The following is a 16,963-nucleotide window of genomic DNA, read 5'->3' as shown; positions in this document are numbered from 1 at the left end:
TACAGCCGTCGTGACGTACGAGTGACGCGAGCGCGTAGCGTGCGAGTGACGTGGTCCCGGGCAGGGCGGGCGGGGCCGGTTTGAACGCGGAGGAGACAGGGCGAGAGCGGGGCAGGTAACGGGCCGGGCCGCGGCGTTGAGGCGGCGGCGGGGGCGCCGGCGGCAGGCGGGCGGGCGGGGAGGCGGGCCCGGGCTCGGGGAGCGGCCGGGCCGGGCGGGGCGGGGCGGGCTGGTGCCCGGCGGGCTGTGAGGAGACCGGCGTGAGGCCTGCAGGGCCGGGCCGCGCCTGCCCCGGGCGCGCCCCTCCGCGGGTGCAGGATGCCGCGGAGCCCCGCGGCGGGAGGCGGCGGTGGAACGGAGCGGAGCGCCCGCTGTGGCGGTGGGAGGAAGGCGCGGCGGCGGCGGGGGAGGGGGGTGCGGGCCGGGCCGTGCCCCGCCCGCGGCGGGGGCGTGCGGCGCGGCCGGCCCTGCCCGGCGGCAGCTGCACCGGGGCTCTGCGGCCAGGCAGCGAGAGCGGCGGCTCCGCTTTGTGCCGGCGGGGCTGGGCGGGGACCGGCCGCTCGGTATTTCTCCCTGGAGAGATACCGTGGTCGACCAGGAAGTATTCCTGCCGTGCTCGGTTGGCGTGGATGAGAGGGATGGATAACTTGCCGCAGCTGTGATTCCTTTCATCAGAGTTTCCATGTGAGTGCCCTGGTGTTAATTTTTCTTCAAAAGGCACGAATCCGTGTCCTTTCCAGTTGTGATGAAATAAAGCTCTCCTAGCTGTTAGCAGCAGCTTCTTTGCGTTTCCTGTGCATCACGTTCCGCTCGGCTGTTGTGTCGTGAAGGCGCAAAGGGAAGCGCTTCCAACTGCAGCCCAGCGAGCGTGTCTTAATGCAAGTGATGAAAACGGCATTAACGCTTGTGGTACTTATGCCTTTGGTTCTGTCTTTCAGAAAATGGCAGTTAATGTGTATTCTACTTCAGTGACTAGCGATAACTTGAGTCGACATGACATGCTTGCGTGGATCAATGAGTCTCTGCAGCTGACGCTGACAAAGATTGAACAGCTATGCTCAGGTAAGGCAGCTCAGTGTGAGGGAAGTTCCAAATTTGATGTGCACCCTAGTTCTGTAGAGGTACGACTGCACCATGGGAACCGTCTGTGCTGGCCCTCTGTAGTGACGCTGTTGGCCGAATTCCTGGTATGAACAGATTCATGGTCAGTGTTGTAACCTGGTTATGGTTAGAGTTTTATTGAAATTGTTGTTAATAATGTAAGCATAATGAAAAGACATATTCTTCTGCCTCACTGCAGCCTAGAAGAATGGAGGTTAATGTGAAAAAAAGTCTTCGGAGAGGGTGTTTTCCAATGAGGAATTAAGCATTTAGTCTTGATGGATAGAGTAAGTCTTACAAATGTAGTAACAAGTGTAAACAAATATGACTTCTTATGGAAGAGAACTACTAGGAGATTTGGGAGGTGCCCGAAAGATTGCTGATGGGCAGAAGGAGCAGCGTGAGGAAGGCATACTGGTGACGCTTCACCTTCAGGACTTTGTAACTCCTTATGGTAAAGGAGCATGTCGTTCTGTCACTGCAGCTTGCTTTGGCTTGAGCTGACTTTAGCAAAGCTGAATCTCGGATGGAGTTGTAGGCAGAAAAGGGGAAGTGATTGTGGTACAGAAATGGAGTCAAGTGTCATCATAGGGAGGAGTGTGTGTGTGGGAGGAGGCTTGTAGAGGCAAATAAAAGATAATAGTTTATGGAGTAAAAGTTGAAAAAAACCCAAGGCTAAAAATGCAGCCTACATAAAAGATGGTGAAAGGGACTTGGTGAAAAGTGGAAGTGCAGCTTGTACAATCACTTTGAGATAGTGTTGCTCACAGAATGAGGTGTGGAAATTGGAAGTGGAATAAAAAGAGGAAGAAATTTAAAATAAGTTTGGGACTGTCAATGCAACCTGTAGCTGAGTCTGTGGAAGAAACATTGACAAAGATTACAGAGAAGCAGGGGACTTAAAATAGACATCTGACAGGTATTTGTAGTGGCTTTTGTCTAGTCAGATGATGGAGAAAAACTGTAAGGATGAAGGAACTAAAGATCTACAACCACAGAAGTAAGGGAAATGATAAACACTGTCTGCTTTTAGATAGGCAGGTTAACCTGTTGTGTGCAGCGTTGATTTATACAGCTGAGAAGTTTTGCTTAAAATTGGTGTGGTCTTGAATGCTGCGAGAGCTCTGTCTCGAGAAGTGAGGATAATTAATGCCTGCTCTGCAGAATTTCAGCTCACCTGTTTTCAGGAAAAGGCTGAGACCTGTTGATGTGGTATGTGCTGAGTAATGTCCCTTTCCCGTGTCTGCAAAAATACTTCATGCCTCTGCAGGTATGGAAGTGGCTTTCACTGTCTGTCATAGTCATGTGAAAGCAGAAGTTTCCAAGCTTGCTTTGCTACCTTTGGCAAGGGCAGTAGTGACAGCAACAGTTTGAGGTTGCATAAATGCACAAAAGATGACCTTTGGCTTATGTTGCAATCTCTCTCCTTTTTTTTAAATCATGTGTATTGCTCAGACTACCAATAGTTAGCAAAACGCTGATTTCTGGCAAGTCATCTATTTTTGAGTTGGGCATTGCAGCTTTTCAGCAAGTTGGAGATCAAACAGCAAGATTTCATGATTTTTTTTTTTTATTTGCGCCAGTGGACGAGCAGCAGTCTTCTAGTAGCAGGTGAAAGTGGGAGCCCCAAAGATCTGCAAAATATCTTGACAGGAAGTGAATAATATAAGACTTTGTTACCTGTGGCTGAGATGAATAGACTGAATAAGCTGAAGGAGGGTTGATTTAGATTAGATGTTAGAAAGAAATTCTTTACTGTGAGAGTGGTGAGGCACTGGAACAGGTTGCCCAGAGAGGTTGTGGAGGCCCCATCCCTCAAAGTGTTCAAGGCCAGGTTGGATGAGGCTTTGAGCAACGTGGTCTAGTGGAGGGTGTCCCTGCCTGCAGCAGGGGGGTTGGAACTAGATGATCTTTAAGGCCCCTTCCAACCCAAACCACTCTATGATTCTATGACTAGTTTAGGGCAACACCATAATGTGTTATTTCTTGGCCTCTAGTTATCTCACAAAAGCTTGTTGTGTAGCTGTTCGTTTTAGGTTAAGGTTCCCATTACTCTCCATTGATATTGGTGGGGGGAATAATGCTCACAATGTTGTATTTGTGTTTTCAGTGGCAGACAGTTGCATATCATCACTGCAGAGTGAGGATATAGTTTAAAAATATCTTTTTTCTTTTAAATGGGTGTGTATATTCTGCAAAAGGTAATTGTTTTGGAGGTGGTTGTGTACTCTCTGTGGCTGAACTGAATCCCTCTTTTGCTCTTATTACAGTAAGAGCTGAATTGAAGGACACGAAGGATTTGAAATTAATAGAAAGAAATGCCGTCTCATTTCAGTTCTTTGATTAAGGCAGCTTAATTTGGCCTCTTACCTTTGAGGGCACCTTGAATTGCATATAGGTTCTGTTTGTAGCAAGTAAATGTATCACTATTTTAATAGTGATTAAATGCAACTTTTAGAATAATTATTTTTCTAGTTTAGTTCTGCCAGTGTTGATAAGAGTAGCTTATGTGCCTGTTGGACACATGTAATATCTCAGGTTTGTACTGATACCCATGAAGAAAGGAAAGTCAAACTACTCATTGGATTTTTTTTTTCTCTTGAAATTATGGAGGCAATATTGCTCTTCATAAGAGTTCAAGTCATGAACCCAAAAGTTTGGTTCTGTAGCTCGCTTGAGCTTATTTATGGCCATGCTGCACCAAAACGGGACGCTGAAGGTTCCTGTTTTCTTGCTTTTGTTGCCTTTAAGGGATTGTGTAGCTGAGGAATGAGTCAGGTCAGTTTGCTGATCTGACTAAAAAGTAACTTACGTAGGCTAGTGAGTGGACTTGATTCATCCTAGGATTTGTATTCTTTCTCTTTTGGCAGGTGCCGCGTACTGTCAGTTTATGGACATGCTTTTCCCAGGTTCTGTAGCGCTCAAGAAAGTGAAGTTTCAAGCAAAATTGGAACATGAGTACATTCAAAACTTCAAAGTCCTACAAGCAGGTTTTAAACGAATGGGTGTTGACAAAGTAAGCTGGGTTGTAACTGGTTCTCTGTGCTCTTAATGTCAAAGTAGATGGAACGTACTTTCAGATTTAGAGCTGAAAATATCTGGGAACAGAGTTTGCTTTTGGTCTGTAAATCTCAAAACTCTTGGTTTTGGTTTGCACTGGGGTCCTCACTTGACTTAGGACAATATCAGCTTTACTCCTGCTAAGGTTGGGTTTCCAGTTCTTAATGATGAGATGAATTTTTCCACTTTAATTCTGCGCAACTTATGTAGCACAGACTAATACTGAAATTTCTATGAGATAAGGTTTACTTGAACTTCCTGTTTGAACCATCTTTGTACCAGATATGTTCCTGTAACCTACTGGTATAGTAGTCCTAAGGATTTCAAATTCCTCTTTACAAGCATATGTAATTTTAAGCTAGTGAAAATGAGATCTGCAAAAAAGACCTTTTTCAGATTGAATTAGAGTTATGCTTATGAAAGGGTGTTTTATCTAGGTAATAATTGCTGACAGCGTGTTTGGTATGATGCAGAACACTTCTGTGTTAAAGCTTTTTCCTGTCTTTAAGACAGTGTCTCAGTCTGTGTTGGCTAGCAGCTTCAGCACACAACCGGCCTTCTGCTTGGGGAAAGCAGCTTGGGCAGCCAAATGCCGAATGGTCACGTAATGATAATGGCTCCTGCTGGGTCATGGACTCTCAGCTCATGGCCTACAGACAAGACTTCACAATTTGCTGCATCTTTTTAATAATCTTCACTTACACTCCTCATTCTAGAGAAACTGTAATTGTAATCTACTAAAAAGTCGATGTTTAGATCTTGTTGTATGCGTTAGCAGTCTATGAAACTGGTCAGCAGTTCAGATTCGTGAAACCTAGCACTGGATGAGCCAGCTTCAAATTTACAGAAAGAAGTTTTGTGTTGAAACTTGGTGTAGCAGAAACCTTGCTGCAGAATTATTTAAAATTATTTGGACCCTCACAATGAAAGCACAATTTGTTTTTAGTTCCAATTATTAGCAAAAATCCTATTATTTGACAGTTATGTTCAAGGATGATTTTCTCTAGACTGAACAAAGATAAAACTTCATATAAAAAGGGAGGGAGAGGTTCTTTACCCTTAATATGAGTTTGACTTTTTTTTTTCCCCTCCAGATAATTCCTGTGGACAAACTAGTGAAAGGAAAATTTCAGGACAACTTTGAATTTGTTCAATGGTTCAAAAAATTTTTTGATGCAAACTATGATGGGAAGGAGTATGATCCTGTTGCTGCTCGACAAGGCCAAGAGACAGTAGCACCAAACCTTGTTGCTCCAGTTGTGAACAAACCCAAGAAATCTCTCAGTTCTAGCAGTGCAGGTAGAGAAAATAGTTAAAAGATTATCTAGATCAATAAAAACTCTGGGGAAAATAAGACTGGGTTGCGATTTAAAATCGGTTTATGAAATTACAGTATTTTGCATCTTGTTTCAGAGATGCTAAGCTTCAAACACTGAGTCATCCTGTAGTATCCAGTTATCTGGAAACTACAGAAAGAACAATCTTCTCTAAAAGAGAAAATTCAAAGGATTGGTGCCAACACATGCCAAAAAAAAAAAAAGGACATGTTGCATGGAGTCAAGAAGAAGGAAGGAACATATCTTCAAATTCTTACATGCCTAAACACGTTTGGAAGGGGGATAGTACCGTTATAGGAGGAAGAAAGATATTCTGAGAGGAACTAACACTGAATTAATCTTGCAGCCCCACAGAGGCCCATTGTTACACAGAGGACCGCAGCAACTCCGAAAGCTGGTACTGGAATGGTCAAAAAGGCTGCAGGAGATGATGAATCAGCAGGATTGATTGAGCAGGTGCGTTGACCAAAATTGCCTCTTTATAGATTTATGTGCAGATTTTTTTTTTTAATAGTATGAAATGACTGGTCAGACAAATGGAAGAAAAAGATCCAGATCTAGTAAGCTCATTTCAAATCACTTAATCGGAAGCCTTCATTATAATGGTCTTGCTCTCCTGATAGGAGCGAAACCCCTTCAGTGGTACATGAGTATCTAGGCATTTAAACCTAGTATGTGCCATATCACACATAGCATTGTTTTTAAGTATTTCCACAGCTGTGTTGCAGCTATCACAGCATTCCAACTGAGCTATGAGCAGCTGCTACTTCACTGAAATACTGAATGTAGTACAACTAAAACTGCCATCAGTGTGAGAGTTGTCTTGAAAAAATGTGTTAGCAAAGAAAACTGCAAGCAGTTAGCGCTTTACCTATTTCATGTAATAAACCTTTAGAATTTCCCAGCATATTGCATGTGTTGGGCTGGGTGTTTGTTATGGCAATAATATTACAAATTGAGAAATAGACCTTTTCTTCCTCTCACAGTCCCCCCTTCCCCCCATCTTCATTACTACTTAAGTGCTTTGCATGTTAATGCCCTTCTGAGAACTTTGGGGCTCCTGCCTTTTGAATCGATACTACTGAATTCTCTCTTCAGTGGATAAATTATTATTGACGCTCTTTGGCAGATCAATGTATTGAAACTTACTGTTGAAGATCTGGAGAAAGAGAGAGACTTCTACTTTGGCAAATTGAGAAACATTGAATTGATCTGCCAGGAGAATGAAGGGGAGAATGATCCAGTGTTGCAGAGGATTGTGGAAATTCTTTATGCCACAGATGTAAGTAATCTGGTATAAATTGTATTGCATAGTTCCTCCCTCCTCTTGTAATTGGAAGCTGGTTTGCTTTCCAGGGCTCCCTCTATTTCTAGTTTGTTTTTTTTTCCTTTAGGTTTATGGCCTAGCTTTTTCCTGTAATAAAGGAACAGAAATCATAATTATAGTCAGGCAGCAAACAAGGTTAGCCTTTCATGAAGAGTTTCTAACAAATAGATCAGATGAGGAAAATAACTCTTCTCGTAACCTATCCTGACACTGTAAAAGGTGACTTAAGGGTATCTATCCTAAGTAAAAGGCTGGGGGGAAGAGCATACAGAGTAGCTAGGAACTGGTTTGACATCAGATTTTCATTAAAGCACTTGTTTTCTTCCCCTTCAGGAAGGCTTTGTGATACCTGACGAAGGAGCACCGCAGGAGGAACAAGAAGAGTATTAACAGACCACATACTGTACCAGCAGAGCAGCAACATCAGAATTCTTTGCCCCAGATCATGTGCTTAACTGTAAAATACTCCACTTTATTCTTAGAGGACTCACTGGTTTCTTTTCATAAGCAAAAAAAGTACCTCTTCTTAAAGTGCACTTTGCGGAAGTTTCACTTTTTACAGTGGGTTTGAGTTAGGAGCTCTTTCTCACTTTGTAGCAGAGCAGTATTCACATCTAGGTGGTATATTTAGGGAGCAAGAGGCTGAATATTTGGAACTTGTTGCAGAATGGTTTGCTGGTAAAACACTGGTTTGTGGGAAGACTCTTTTTGTATCTAAGGTGGTGTGTAGTAGAGAAATTAAAGACTCTGACTCACAGAAAGATTGAGTTAATGTGAAATTGCAGCACAGAAATTATAATAAAATGCCTTAAGAGTATTTAAAATACGCTTCCATATGCCAAATTGAAGTAATGTGACAGGAGATTTTATGTGCTTCATATTGGGGTAGACGCTTGTTTAACTCCATTCACTGCTGTCTGAGAGGCCTTGCATGGCAATCTCACTTTGTCAGCAAGTGCTCAAAAGGGGCTATTAAAACAAAACGCCATTCCTATGTAAAGCTGCTTACTAAGTGATTAGTTCTCGATGAAATAGGCCTTAACGTTGCCTGTCACAAGATTAGAGGGAGTATGAACAGCTGAGACACATAAATTACCTTGAAGAGTGCTAAAGCCTTTTTCTATGACATTGTGGCTAATGACTTTGCCAAAATGTACTGTGTTTTCTGTAAGAAAAACAAAAACCAAACAACAACAAAAAAAAGCAGAGGGCATCCAGTCTTACTGCCTAAAATGTTCTTCAGAAGTCATTTTCCTTCCTGGCTTTTGTTTCTGTTTGTCCTGTTCCTTTTTATTTTTGTTGGTATACTCTTTGGTATCTCACTTGTTCTTTTCTCTTTCCCATCCCAAGGAATGCTGATCAAATCCAATAGTTGTAACAGGACTTGCACTGTGCAACTATCTTAGAATGAAAATGAATTGAGCACATGAGGATGATGATTTTTCTGTCTCTTTCTTTTCTTTTTTTTTTTACCTTTCAAACCAGGGTATATCTAATAATAATACTTGCCAGTTCAGTAGTCTTCTGGGGTAAAAACTAAAAGATGCTGGCTAACAGAGCTAATGTTATTGCAGAAAATACAGTACTGAGACTAACTTAAATATTAATATTTAAAGTACTTTCCTTAACTGTCCTTTTTTTGCTATCATACCCCTCATTACTGTTGTGTTTGGCAAGATCCTGCAAGACTTCTGATCCCCCTTCACTACTGAGATTGATCAGTCCTGTTGTGCTTGTATTCATTTGTTTCTGGTGGTAGCTTGTCCTAAAATGTGTGTAGGAGAGCATTTTATGGTAATTGTTGTGTAGTGCATGAATCTTTGTGAAATTCAGAGAAAAACCCAAATTCAGTGAATGCCAAAAATGCAAGTATCTAGCCATTGTTTAAAATTGCAGTGGTGCTATTTCTCTTGTGGCCTTTTAGACTTTTGTTGCCCTAAAACTCCATTTTACTGAGAAACCATATTTGACTTGGATTTTTCTTGACAGGGTTTTTCTATTTTGAGCAGTTTCTAAATAAAGTTCTGTATTTCAAGAGTGTCATGTCTACTGGAGTCTCTCATGCTTTCAGATATGATTAGGCAAAGCTAAAGTTCGTGATGGTTTTCATGATGAAGCTTGCAGGACCTGGAATATCAGCTTTCATTTCCAGTCCTAGTTATAGTCATTGCTCATTTGAGTAGCAGTAACGTTGAAACTTCCCTTGAAGTGTGCTGGGGGAAACCATTGCTTGAATTTTGGGGTTGTGTTTGGTTTTTTTTTTTTTTTCATTTTGTTTTCTTCCCCCTTCCACAAGTGGGTGATATGTGAGTGTATTGTCAGCTTCCTCCTTCTAAGGCTGTGAAAATGGGGCTGTATATGAAGAGCATGACTTCCAGTGTGCTTAAAGTGTTTTAAAACTGCTAAAAAGCTGGTTATTAGTTATAAACGAGATGTTAGTTGCATGTCAGCAGTCTATGAGCAGATTGGCTGTAAACTTAGTTGATTTGTTTCATTTGAAGTGTGCTTCATAGATGAGCTTAAATGTTACTGTCACAGATGTGTGCCCAGACCACAGTCTTCACTGCTTATGTGATGTATCTAACCTTGAAATTGGAAGTGTTACCTGCAGGCCTTCTCTGTCACGCTGGAGAACACCCTCCCTGCCCCCAAAGTGCTCTCTGGATGCCTTATTCTAAAGAGCAGGCGTTGCTGGCGTTGCCTGCTGGTATTGCAAAACTGGTGTTGGGCTACAGAAGTGCAGACGTAGAGTGGGGGTTTTGATGCACATAAAATCTTCTTCACTGTTACTTACTTGCTTTGAGGTCGGAAGCATATTTGTTTCGACTCTAAATATTCTGTTATTCCAGTAACTCAAAGCAAAAGATGGCAATAGTACATGGCTGAATTTGAAGAGGACTTCTCGGGTGCCTGCTCTTTGCAGTCCAGTTGCGCAACTGGGACCTGGTTACTTCGAGTCTCTTTTTAACAGGATTGCACGTGTGGAACTGTGAAGCACCCAGGTCATCGGATGGGTTGCATTAGGTTGGTTTTGATCTCTGTTAGCAAAGCAAGCAAATATCCTTTTATGCTAAGAGAATGATGAGTCAGAAATACTGCTAGTGCACCTTGTGAGACTGCTGGATGTGTGGACATGCATTACAAAACTAAATCGAAACTGCAGTCTTGTAAGTCAAATGCTGCTAAGATTTCTAGTTGCTTACATCACTACTTTGCTACCAAGATGAGTTATAAATAGAATGGGGACAAACTCATGTAGTCAACTTCTGACTGTTATGCATGTCCTGGCACAATCTGGTTTTTAATGTCCTTTTTGGGAAGAAAATAACAATAAGCCCAACTCAAACCCATAGACTTAACGTAGCTACTCTGTTACACTGGTACAGTATATGCTGTTAAATGCTCACCTGCTGGAACAATTCTGATAGCATCCAACCTTTCTTAGTATCTTAGTTTTATCAGATATTTGAAAAATGAACAGAATGGAAGAAGCGGAAGCTCACATCTCCTTTCTGTACCAACATGTCTTACTTGCAGGTGGACTTGTGGATGTTTTTTTAACTTTTATTGTTCGATTTTTAAAAAATCCCTGGTTTGCAATGACAATTCTTACTGTAACTGTTAAAAGCCTTCAAATAAAGGCCAAAAACTTACTTGCTGTTGTATCATATCACTATTTAATGTGACTTCTTGGGCACTCGGTCATCTTGTAGCCTGTCTAGTCGAATGTCCATTCACAGGAACGTGCGTGTCCTTCAGGAGTGGGAGTTTCTCTTAGAACATTCTTCCAAGGATAAGGCTGGAATCCACTTCTCACAAGAGATTTTTTTTTTTGCAAGTCAGTGTGTAAACCTAATGAGCACTGTACCGTAGATTTCAAGCTAGCCTGGTGGTACGCAGACCTCTCAATTTCTATGCTATGCAAGAAAAAGAGAGGATAATAATACGAGCTTAACATGTGGGCTCTTATTGCAGGGGCTGCAACAGCCCAGGTTGCTGGCAGAGATAAAGGAGTGTGCATTGGGGAACCTACACTTTGTTAGCAGCACAGCTAAAGAATTTACTCATCTTTTAATGCAGAGAAAGCAAGGAGAAACAAAGTCATTGCAGATCCACGTCCGGTTAATTGGAATATGAAATTGCAAGCAGTTTGGACGAGTGTATACAATCCTGTGCTGATGATGCTTAGAAATCAGGGAGCAAAAATGCAAACTGTGGTTTTGCTGAAAGGAGACTTGGATAAACCCTGTTGGTAAGTAAGATCTCCTGGGATGAGATTTTGTGCCTGTGACTGTTGGTTCCTCACAGAAACTGCGTTTGGATGGTTAATGGGCCTGGAATCAGAGGAAGGAAGGAATGGTGTTAAACGGGACTAGAGAACATGAAAGGTATGGAAGTAGAAATTAGAGGAGGTTGCAGTTATAAAGGAACAAGATAAATGCATAGGAATAAAACCATGCTGTGAAATGGTGCAGATAAAACTGGGAAGGAATCTGATGTGGGAGAACACTTTTAAGGAGAGGAAGAAAAAGTGAGGTATTCTGTGGCTAAAGAGGAATAATGGGTGCACAAATACTGGCCAGGGAATGTGAGGTTAGGTAGCAGTACTGCAGAAAAGGAACTAGTTTTGATACAGGCAAAGTCCTCCAAAGAAATGGAAAACAAAGGGGTTTTCTTTTTTGAGTAATACCTATTAAACTGAAGGATCAGACTATCTGGAAGAAAATGGTGTTTTTGAGGATATGTGTATTTACACTGCCATTAAGACAGACAATCTCTGTCTTCCAAGAAAATGTTTAGTTTTCCCTTTAATAGAGAAGGAACAAAGTTAAGTTTAACTCTTGAAATTTTCAAAGACCAAAAAGGAAGTTTCCAGAAGGCAAACCCAGCTTTGAAGGGGCAAAGGCCACTTTCTGTAAAAATTACCCTCCCCTCCCCCCCCCCCCAACACAACTGGTTGGCTTTTTGAACTATGGCCTTTAAATAATATATGTAATTTTAAAGATATTGATAGCTTATTATATGTAGAAATATTTATTAAAACAATATAAAATATTTAATATTACAAACATAATATAAAATATTATATATAAATATGTAGAGTGTGTGTGTATATATATATAAAAGAATACCTTTGGCTGACCTGTCAGAACTGTAGGAAACATGAACTGGTGAGGTTTTTTTTTTTAAGTCTGCGAGATGTTTTGCAGACATTTTCCTCTTGAAAATAATTTTGTAAAATGGTTGTCTGTCAATCTTCTCATAGTGCTCTGACTCTGATTTTGTCCCCAGGGGATGCATAAGGATGAATGAACATTCAGGAGGCATTAAATCTCATGGGACGGCATGGATATAAATCTCGACATATTCAAAGATCTGCAGATTGATCTTTATGAAGTGATGAGCAGATGAGGTTAAAGTGAGGGGACAGTGGAGGTGGGTCCACTTTCAAAACCTGAATACAAGACCGTATTTAATCTTGGCTTTTCTCTCAAAGAAGGGTAGGGAAGGGCAAAGAGGAGGAGCAGTCACCCCGGGAGCTGTCTCCCTGTGACCAGCGGATGCACAGGGAGGTGAGAACAGATGAAACTCATTGCTACAAGGGTGAGTAGCACCACAAGAAGTGACAACCATCTTATTCTGACACTGTGCTGAAAGATGGGACACAAAGAACTCCCGGTGGCAGCTGGTTTTCTTTTTTTTTTTTTTTTTTTTTCCAGATAAGGCTGCTCTTTCTGAACCTCCCTAGAAATCCCAATCACTGTAGATCCTTATTAAATACTTGGATGGATACGAAGAGCTTAAGAGCTCTCAGTTTCCTCATATGTAATAAAGGAATGAGCGATCTTCCTTCTTACTGCCGTATTATTAAGGTTAGTTCGAGTCACGTGGGCCTGGGAGGTTAAGCACGTGGGTGATTAGCATGTGTAGGGCTAGGTACTGCCATGGCTACTCTGATAGTATTATCTGTGTTGGCTAATCTTAAACTAGCTCGGGTGTGAGCTGCAGTCAAGGCATTGTCACGGCAAGCATGTTCGTGAGGTTACTTCCATTCATTTGAAATGTCAGGGTAGACACAGGCTGCTCTTGTTTAATGATCTCTTTGTCTTCAAAAACAGCACAAGGTGAATGAGCAGCCATGATGCAGGTGAATAGAAAGAAAAAAAAAATCTGCGTTCTCTAGTTCTGTTAAAACATAATTTGGATGGGCTTGATGAAACAGCTGAAATAGGCCACTCATTGCTTTCAAGATTCTCTGAAATTTTTGATCACTGCTTTGGGTGTTTTACATTGCTTTGGTTTTTTAATGGATGAGTAAGTAGTCATAAGTTCACAAAAATATATTGAAATTAATAGATGGTGTAAGCCCTGCCAGCCAAATCTACAGGATCGGGGAATGCTCTTGGCGCCCTTAGAGATGGGGAGAAGAGTTTTCTTCTGTAGTAGAAGTTTCCTGCAATGCACTTTGATCAGAAGGATGTGTGTGCAGTTGTCCTGTCTGAGCAGGAAACATCCATGTTCACATAATCCTTCTGCAGAGGAAGTTCTGTTTTCAGGGCTGAGCAAACTGTTTGGAGGCTTTACTAGTTTCACCCTGTTGCTCTCTGGGCAAATGAGCCCCAAGAGTCTGTCGTGCTTCAGCTGCTGTAGCAGGGTGGCTAGAGAGCCAAGGGGTTGATGCCCCCTCTATCCAGATAACTTCCTGTTAGCTGCACCACCGTTATGAATTGAAACCTCTACTACTAAGGATGGGTTGAAATTTGTCACAAAACATTATCAAAATTGGGGTTTAACGCTTGCGTTATCCTAAATTTTTCCCCGCTAGCTCTGGTCTCATGGCGCTATTCTCTTTGAAGTGCGATTACACTAGCAGGAGATGTTAGCTCGGTTACCTGGGAGGGTAAAGCTTTTCAAACAGAGGCCATATCCTATAGCAATACGTAGTGTGTCAGAAATAGTCACCTTGTCGTTGTGTTCCAGTGTATTTGCTGTACTGCAACTCTTCCTCTACTTCTGCAGGACATAATTATAAGATTCTGTGTGCCATAGAAGCTCTATGCCATCCATTCTTGAATCATATTGTTTTTCAGTCTAGGAAACTTTCAGCAAGAGGTCAAAGACTGCCTTCCAGAGATACCTCCTGTGCCCAACGAGCGGACGATGTTATTTATGATCACTTAGAGTAAACAACAAACTGACTGGGAAACATCTCTCAAAATACTTGATGAAAAGAGTTTCCTCACCTCCTAATTTATGATACGCTTTTTATGAAAAATGTACCTTCACGTCTTCCTTCAAACGTTCAATATTTAAAGGCAATAACATTCGGGCTAGAAATTTCGAACGGTAAGGCAAGATAACAGCTGCAACCTGTGATTCCCTTTTGATCAATTGAGGAAAGTTTTGATTTGTGAGTGGTATTCACAACACAATTTTAATACTTCAGACTTACGTAGTGGTTTGTTCTATGTGCAAAATCATTGCAGATACGTGTGCAAACTGGAAAGCAGCGTGTATAAATGGCCAATTTTAAAATAACTGCATACCATACCTGTCTGGGTGCATAATGGCTATGAACTGCACCATTTAGGCTTCCAATAAATGCATTTGCTGATTTGGAAACTGTAGAAATGTGCTGCAGGGTTCTTTTTTTGTTTCACCTTTGATACAACACTATTACAGCATGCCATCTTTATGGTCTTTTTTTCTGAGTTATGAATTATCTGGTTGAGTCTCGGTCTCAATTTGCAATGCTTGTTTTCACAGGTTTGAATGAGTTCTGCATGGCAATGAAAGAAATTAGAGATAATACTAACAATCAAGACATTGATGACATGTTATGAAGACTGACATTGACTGTGATGCTTCATAGCCTGGGTAATGACACTGTCCTCTGTGATGAAAGATGAGGGCTAAGGAGTAGCAATTGCAAAAATTGCAGAAGTAATTTTCTGATTTAAAAAAAAAAAATAAAGGAAAGAAATCGAACATCATTTGTTACTGGTGGTAGGGCAGTGTTTATTTTCATAGCTATCTTCCATAATTCTTGCTCTGTCAACACTACAGAACGTCAGATAATTAATTCTGCTCTCCCTTTGATACTGTGCAAATGAAATCACTGTCTGTCTTGCAAGAAGAGTATCTGGAGGATGTGCTACCCAAATTCAGAAGCAAGGATACCATGCTGGAAAGCAAATCACACCTGCTCTCCAAAATGCCCAAGAAAGTAATCCCACTGTAAGGTATTTTTAAGGCGCAATCCTGCATTAACAACTGCTTGTATTTGTCTTCAACTTAAATGTTTCTCTTGTGAAAAGTGTCTGCTCCTTAAGTATTCATTTTTTTCATCAAATAGAAAACATGAGCACCCTCCCCGATGAAAGTGGCTTAATAAACCAGTCTTTCATTTAACAATGTCTACTATAAAGGAATAGATGTGGTGATAAATGACTCTCTTAAATGGGCTATCTTTTGGGTTTAATCAGTCTGGTTTGGCTTTTGTATGTAAAACCATTAATTTAGTGGATCGTGCCTGTTATGAAGGCAAACCAGGATATAAGATATGACAGCTATTCTCCTTCATGGGTTTTAGGTGTGCAAAGGTAAAATGGCCTATTTAAGAAGGTTTAAAAGAACTGAGGCTAATCTAACCTGGAGAGAAGACTACACTGAGGCTGGAGGAAGAGACTTAAGTCTGTGTGTGAATAAGAGGCTTTTGCAAAGAAAAGAGTCTGGCCATGTCCATGGTGAAGCAAACTCCTGGAATTAAATTCTGTATTAGACAATTTTTTTCCTTTCTAATACTAAAGACAGGGCAATAGTAGAACGTGTCTTTCTAAGGAGAGTGCAAAAGTTTGACAAACATTTAGCAGAAAGATAAAGATCCTGACTCCACTGGAGGCAGGCGTTGGATTAGATCACCCTGCTCTGAGATCCCTTCTACTTCCATTCTGGATTCTGTGATTCAAAGAACAAGCAGTTCTGATTCTTTAGGGATTACAGAGGTCTTCAATGAGGTGAAATATAATGAACTTCTTGTGTATACTTGCCTCTTCATCAAAGCACAATGTCCCCTCTCCTACTTCATCCCACTCCCATCTTTTTCCTTTGCCTTGCAACTCTCTCTTCTGCATCCAGAGAGAGCCCATGGAGTGAAACCCTTCCAGATGACTTCAAAGTTAGCAAATCTGGGTGCTGAGAAAGCAAGGACAGGGGCAGCGTCACGAGGTGGTGGAAGTGTGTATGAATTCATGGTTGAAGATGTCTGCAAGAAATGCTTTTCCTTTGTATTGCCACTGCTCTCCTGAAGACTTTGGAAAAGCGTAAGAGGGAAAACACACAAATTTTCACATAAGGAATATTTTTCATTAATTTCCCAGGAAGGTCTGTTTAAACAGAGGCATCTCGTCCCAGCTCAAAATACTGCCTGCTAAGTCAACTGTTCTAGACTGAGCACAAGGTAACAAATCGAGGGTGAATTCTGGAGAGGTGCAATTAGACCCTTCATTCCTGTTTCTCCCCATTTTGTCATTACTGAGCTTCAAGCTAGCATGGTTTGTAGAGTTTCTCTTGAACCTTTTGCTTTTCTGTAAAGATTATTGTGGATGTAAAACATTTGATTTGCAGCTCTTTTGGGGCAGAGGCATGAGGAAGGCTGTTTGTCACTTAGAGTGACAGTGAAGTTCAGAGGGGCAGATGGTGGCATCTTTTTGCCTGAATTCTGAAAACAACCAGTTTCTTCTCTGCAGCTTGGCCAAACTAATCAAGGACCACATCCAAAGATGTGCGTCACTGACGTGGTGGGTCTGAGCAGTGTCAGCTTGCCAGAGACAGGATCTGCTGATGAAACTATTGGTAAACACTTGCAAAAATTACTACCTGTTTGGGGCTGTGCAGTTTTTTTTGCCTTGGAAGTCAAAGGAACTTTGCCTTTGTCAGTTGGTTTATGATTTTTGTATTTGAGGATATTACCAGGGTGTCTACTGCTGCGCATGCTGTCAAAATGGCTATGGATGGCTTAGGTTAAAAGCGTGTGAAGCCACAGTGCCGTCAGCCTGTCATAGCCCTGTGTCATGGGATCTCTCTCTGCAGACCTGGCACCAAATTCTTTGCTATCGGTGACAACAAATGTGACGGG

The 16,963-nt window shown here is 41.5% G+C and overlaps 1 protein-coding gene and 1 long non-coding RNA gene across 3 annotated transcripts; both read left to right on the top strand.

Annotated features, from left to right (window-relative positions):
- The first annotated feature begins 25 nt into the window (after positions 1 to 25).
- On the top strand, positions 26 to 8,863 carry MAPRE1 (microtubule associated protein RP/EB family member 1). 2 transcript variants are annotated; one of them, XM_054845531.1, is made up of 7 exons: positions 26 to 115; positions 939 to 1,062; positions 3,972 to 4,117; positions 5,256 to 5,460; positions 5,845 to 5,954; positions 6,628 to 6,780; positions 7,159 to 8,863. In XM_054845531.1, the coding sequence occupies exons 2-7, from the start codon at positions 942 to 944 to the stop codon at positions 7,213 to 7,215; spliced, it is 792 nt and encodes a 263-aa protein (XP_054701506.1). In that variant the 5' UTR covers positions 26 to 115; positions 939 to 941; the 3' UTR covers positions 7,216 to 8,863. The 2 variants fall into 2 exon arrangements, with proteins under 2 accessions (XP_054701506.1, XP_054701507.1); XM_054845532.1 differs by lacking the exon at positions 26 to 115 and adding an exon at positions 456 to 684.
- Positions 8,864 to 10,701: 1,838 nt separating this feature from the next.
- LOC129214223 (uncharacterized) lies at positions 10,702 to 14,165 on the top strand. Its single transcript, XR_008579629.1, has 4 exons — positions 10,702 to 11,077; positions 12,118 to 12,429; positions 12,546 to 12,698; positions 13,917 to 14,165. It is a non-coding gene; the product is annotated as an uncharacterized LOC129214223 (long non-coding RNA).
- The last annotated feature ends 2,798 nt before the right edge of the window (positions 14,166 to 16,963 follow it).

The sequence above is a fragment of the Grus americana genome, chromosome 17 (genome assembly GCF_028858705.1).
Source record: "Grus americana isolate bGruAme1 chromosome 17, bGruAme1.mat, whole genome shotgun sequence".
Classification (NCBI taxonomy): domain Eukaryota; kingdom Metazoa; phylum Chordata; class Aves; order Gruiformes; family Gruidae; genus Grus; species Grus americana.
Note: the sequence above shows the minus strand (reverse complement) of the source record. Positions and strands in the feature narration are given on the sequence as shown.

Excerpts from the sequence above, each read along its gene's own strand:
- MAPRE1 (XM_054845531.1), top strand. The coding sequence starts at position 942 with ATGGCAGTTAATGTGTATTCTACTTCAGTGACTAGCGATAACTTGAGT. Across the intron at positions 1,063-3,971 it reads GATTGAACAGCTATGCTCAG|GTGCCGCGTACTGTCAGTTT; the intron begins GTAAGGCAGCTC and ends CTCTTTTGGCAG. Across the intron at positions 4,118-5,255 it reads AACGAATGGGTGTTGACAAA|ATAATTCCTGTGGACAAACT; the intron begins GTAAGCTGGGTT and ends TTTCCCCTCCAG.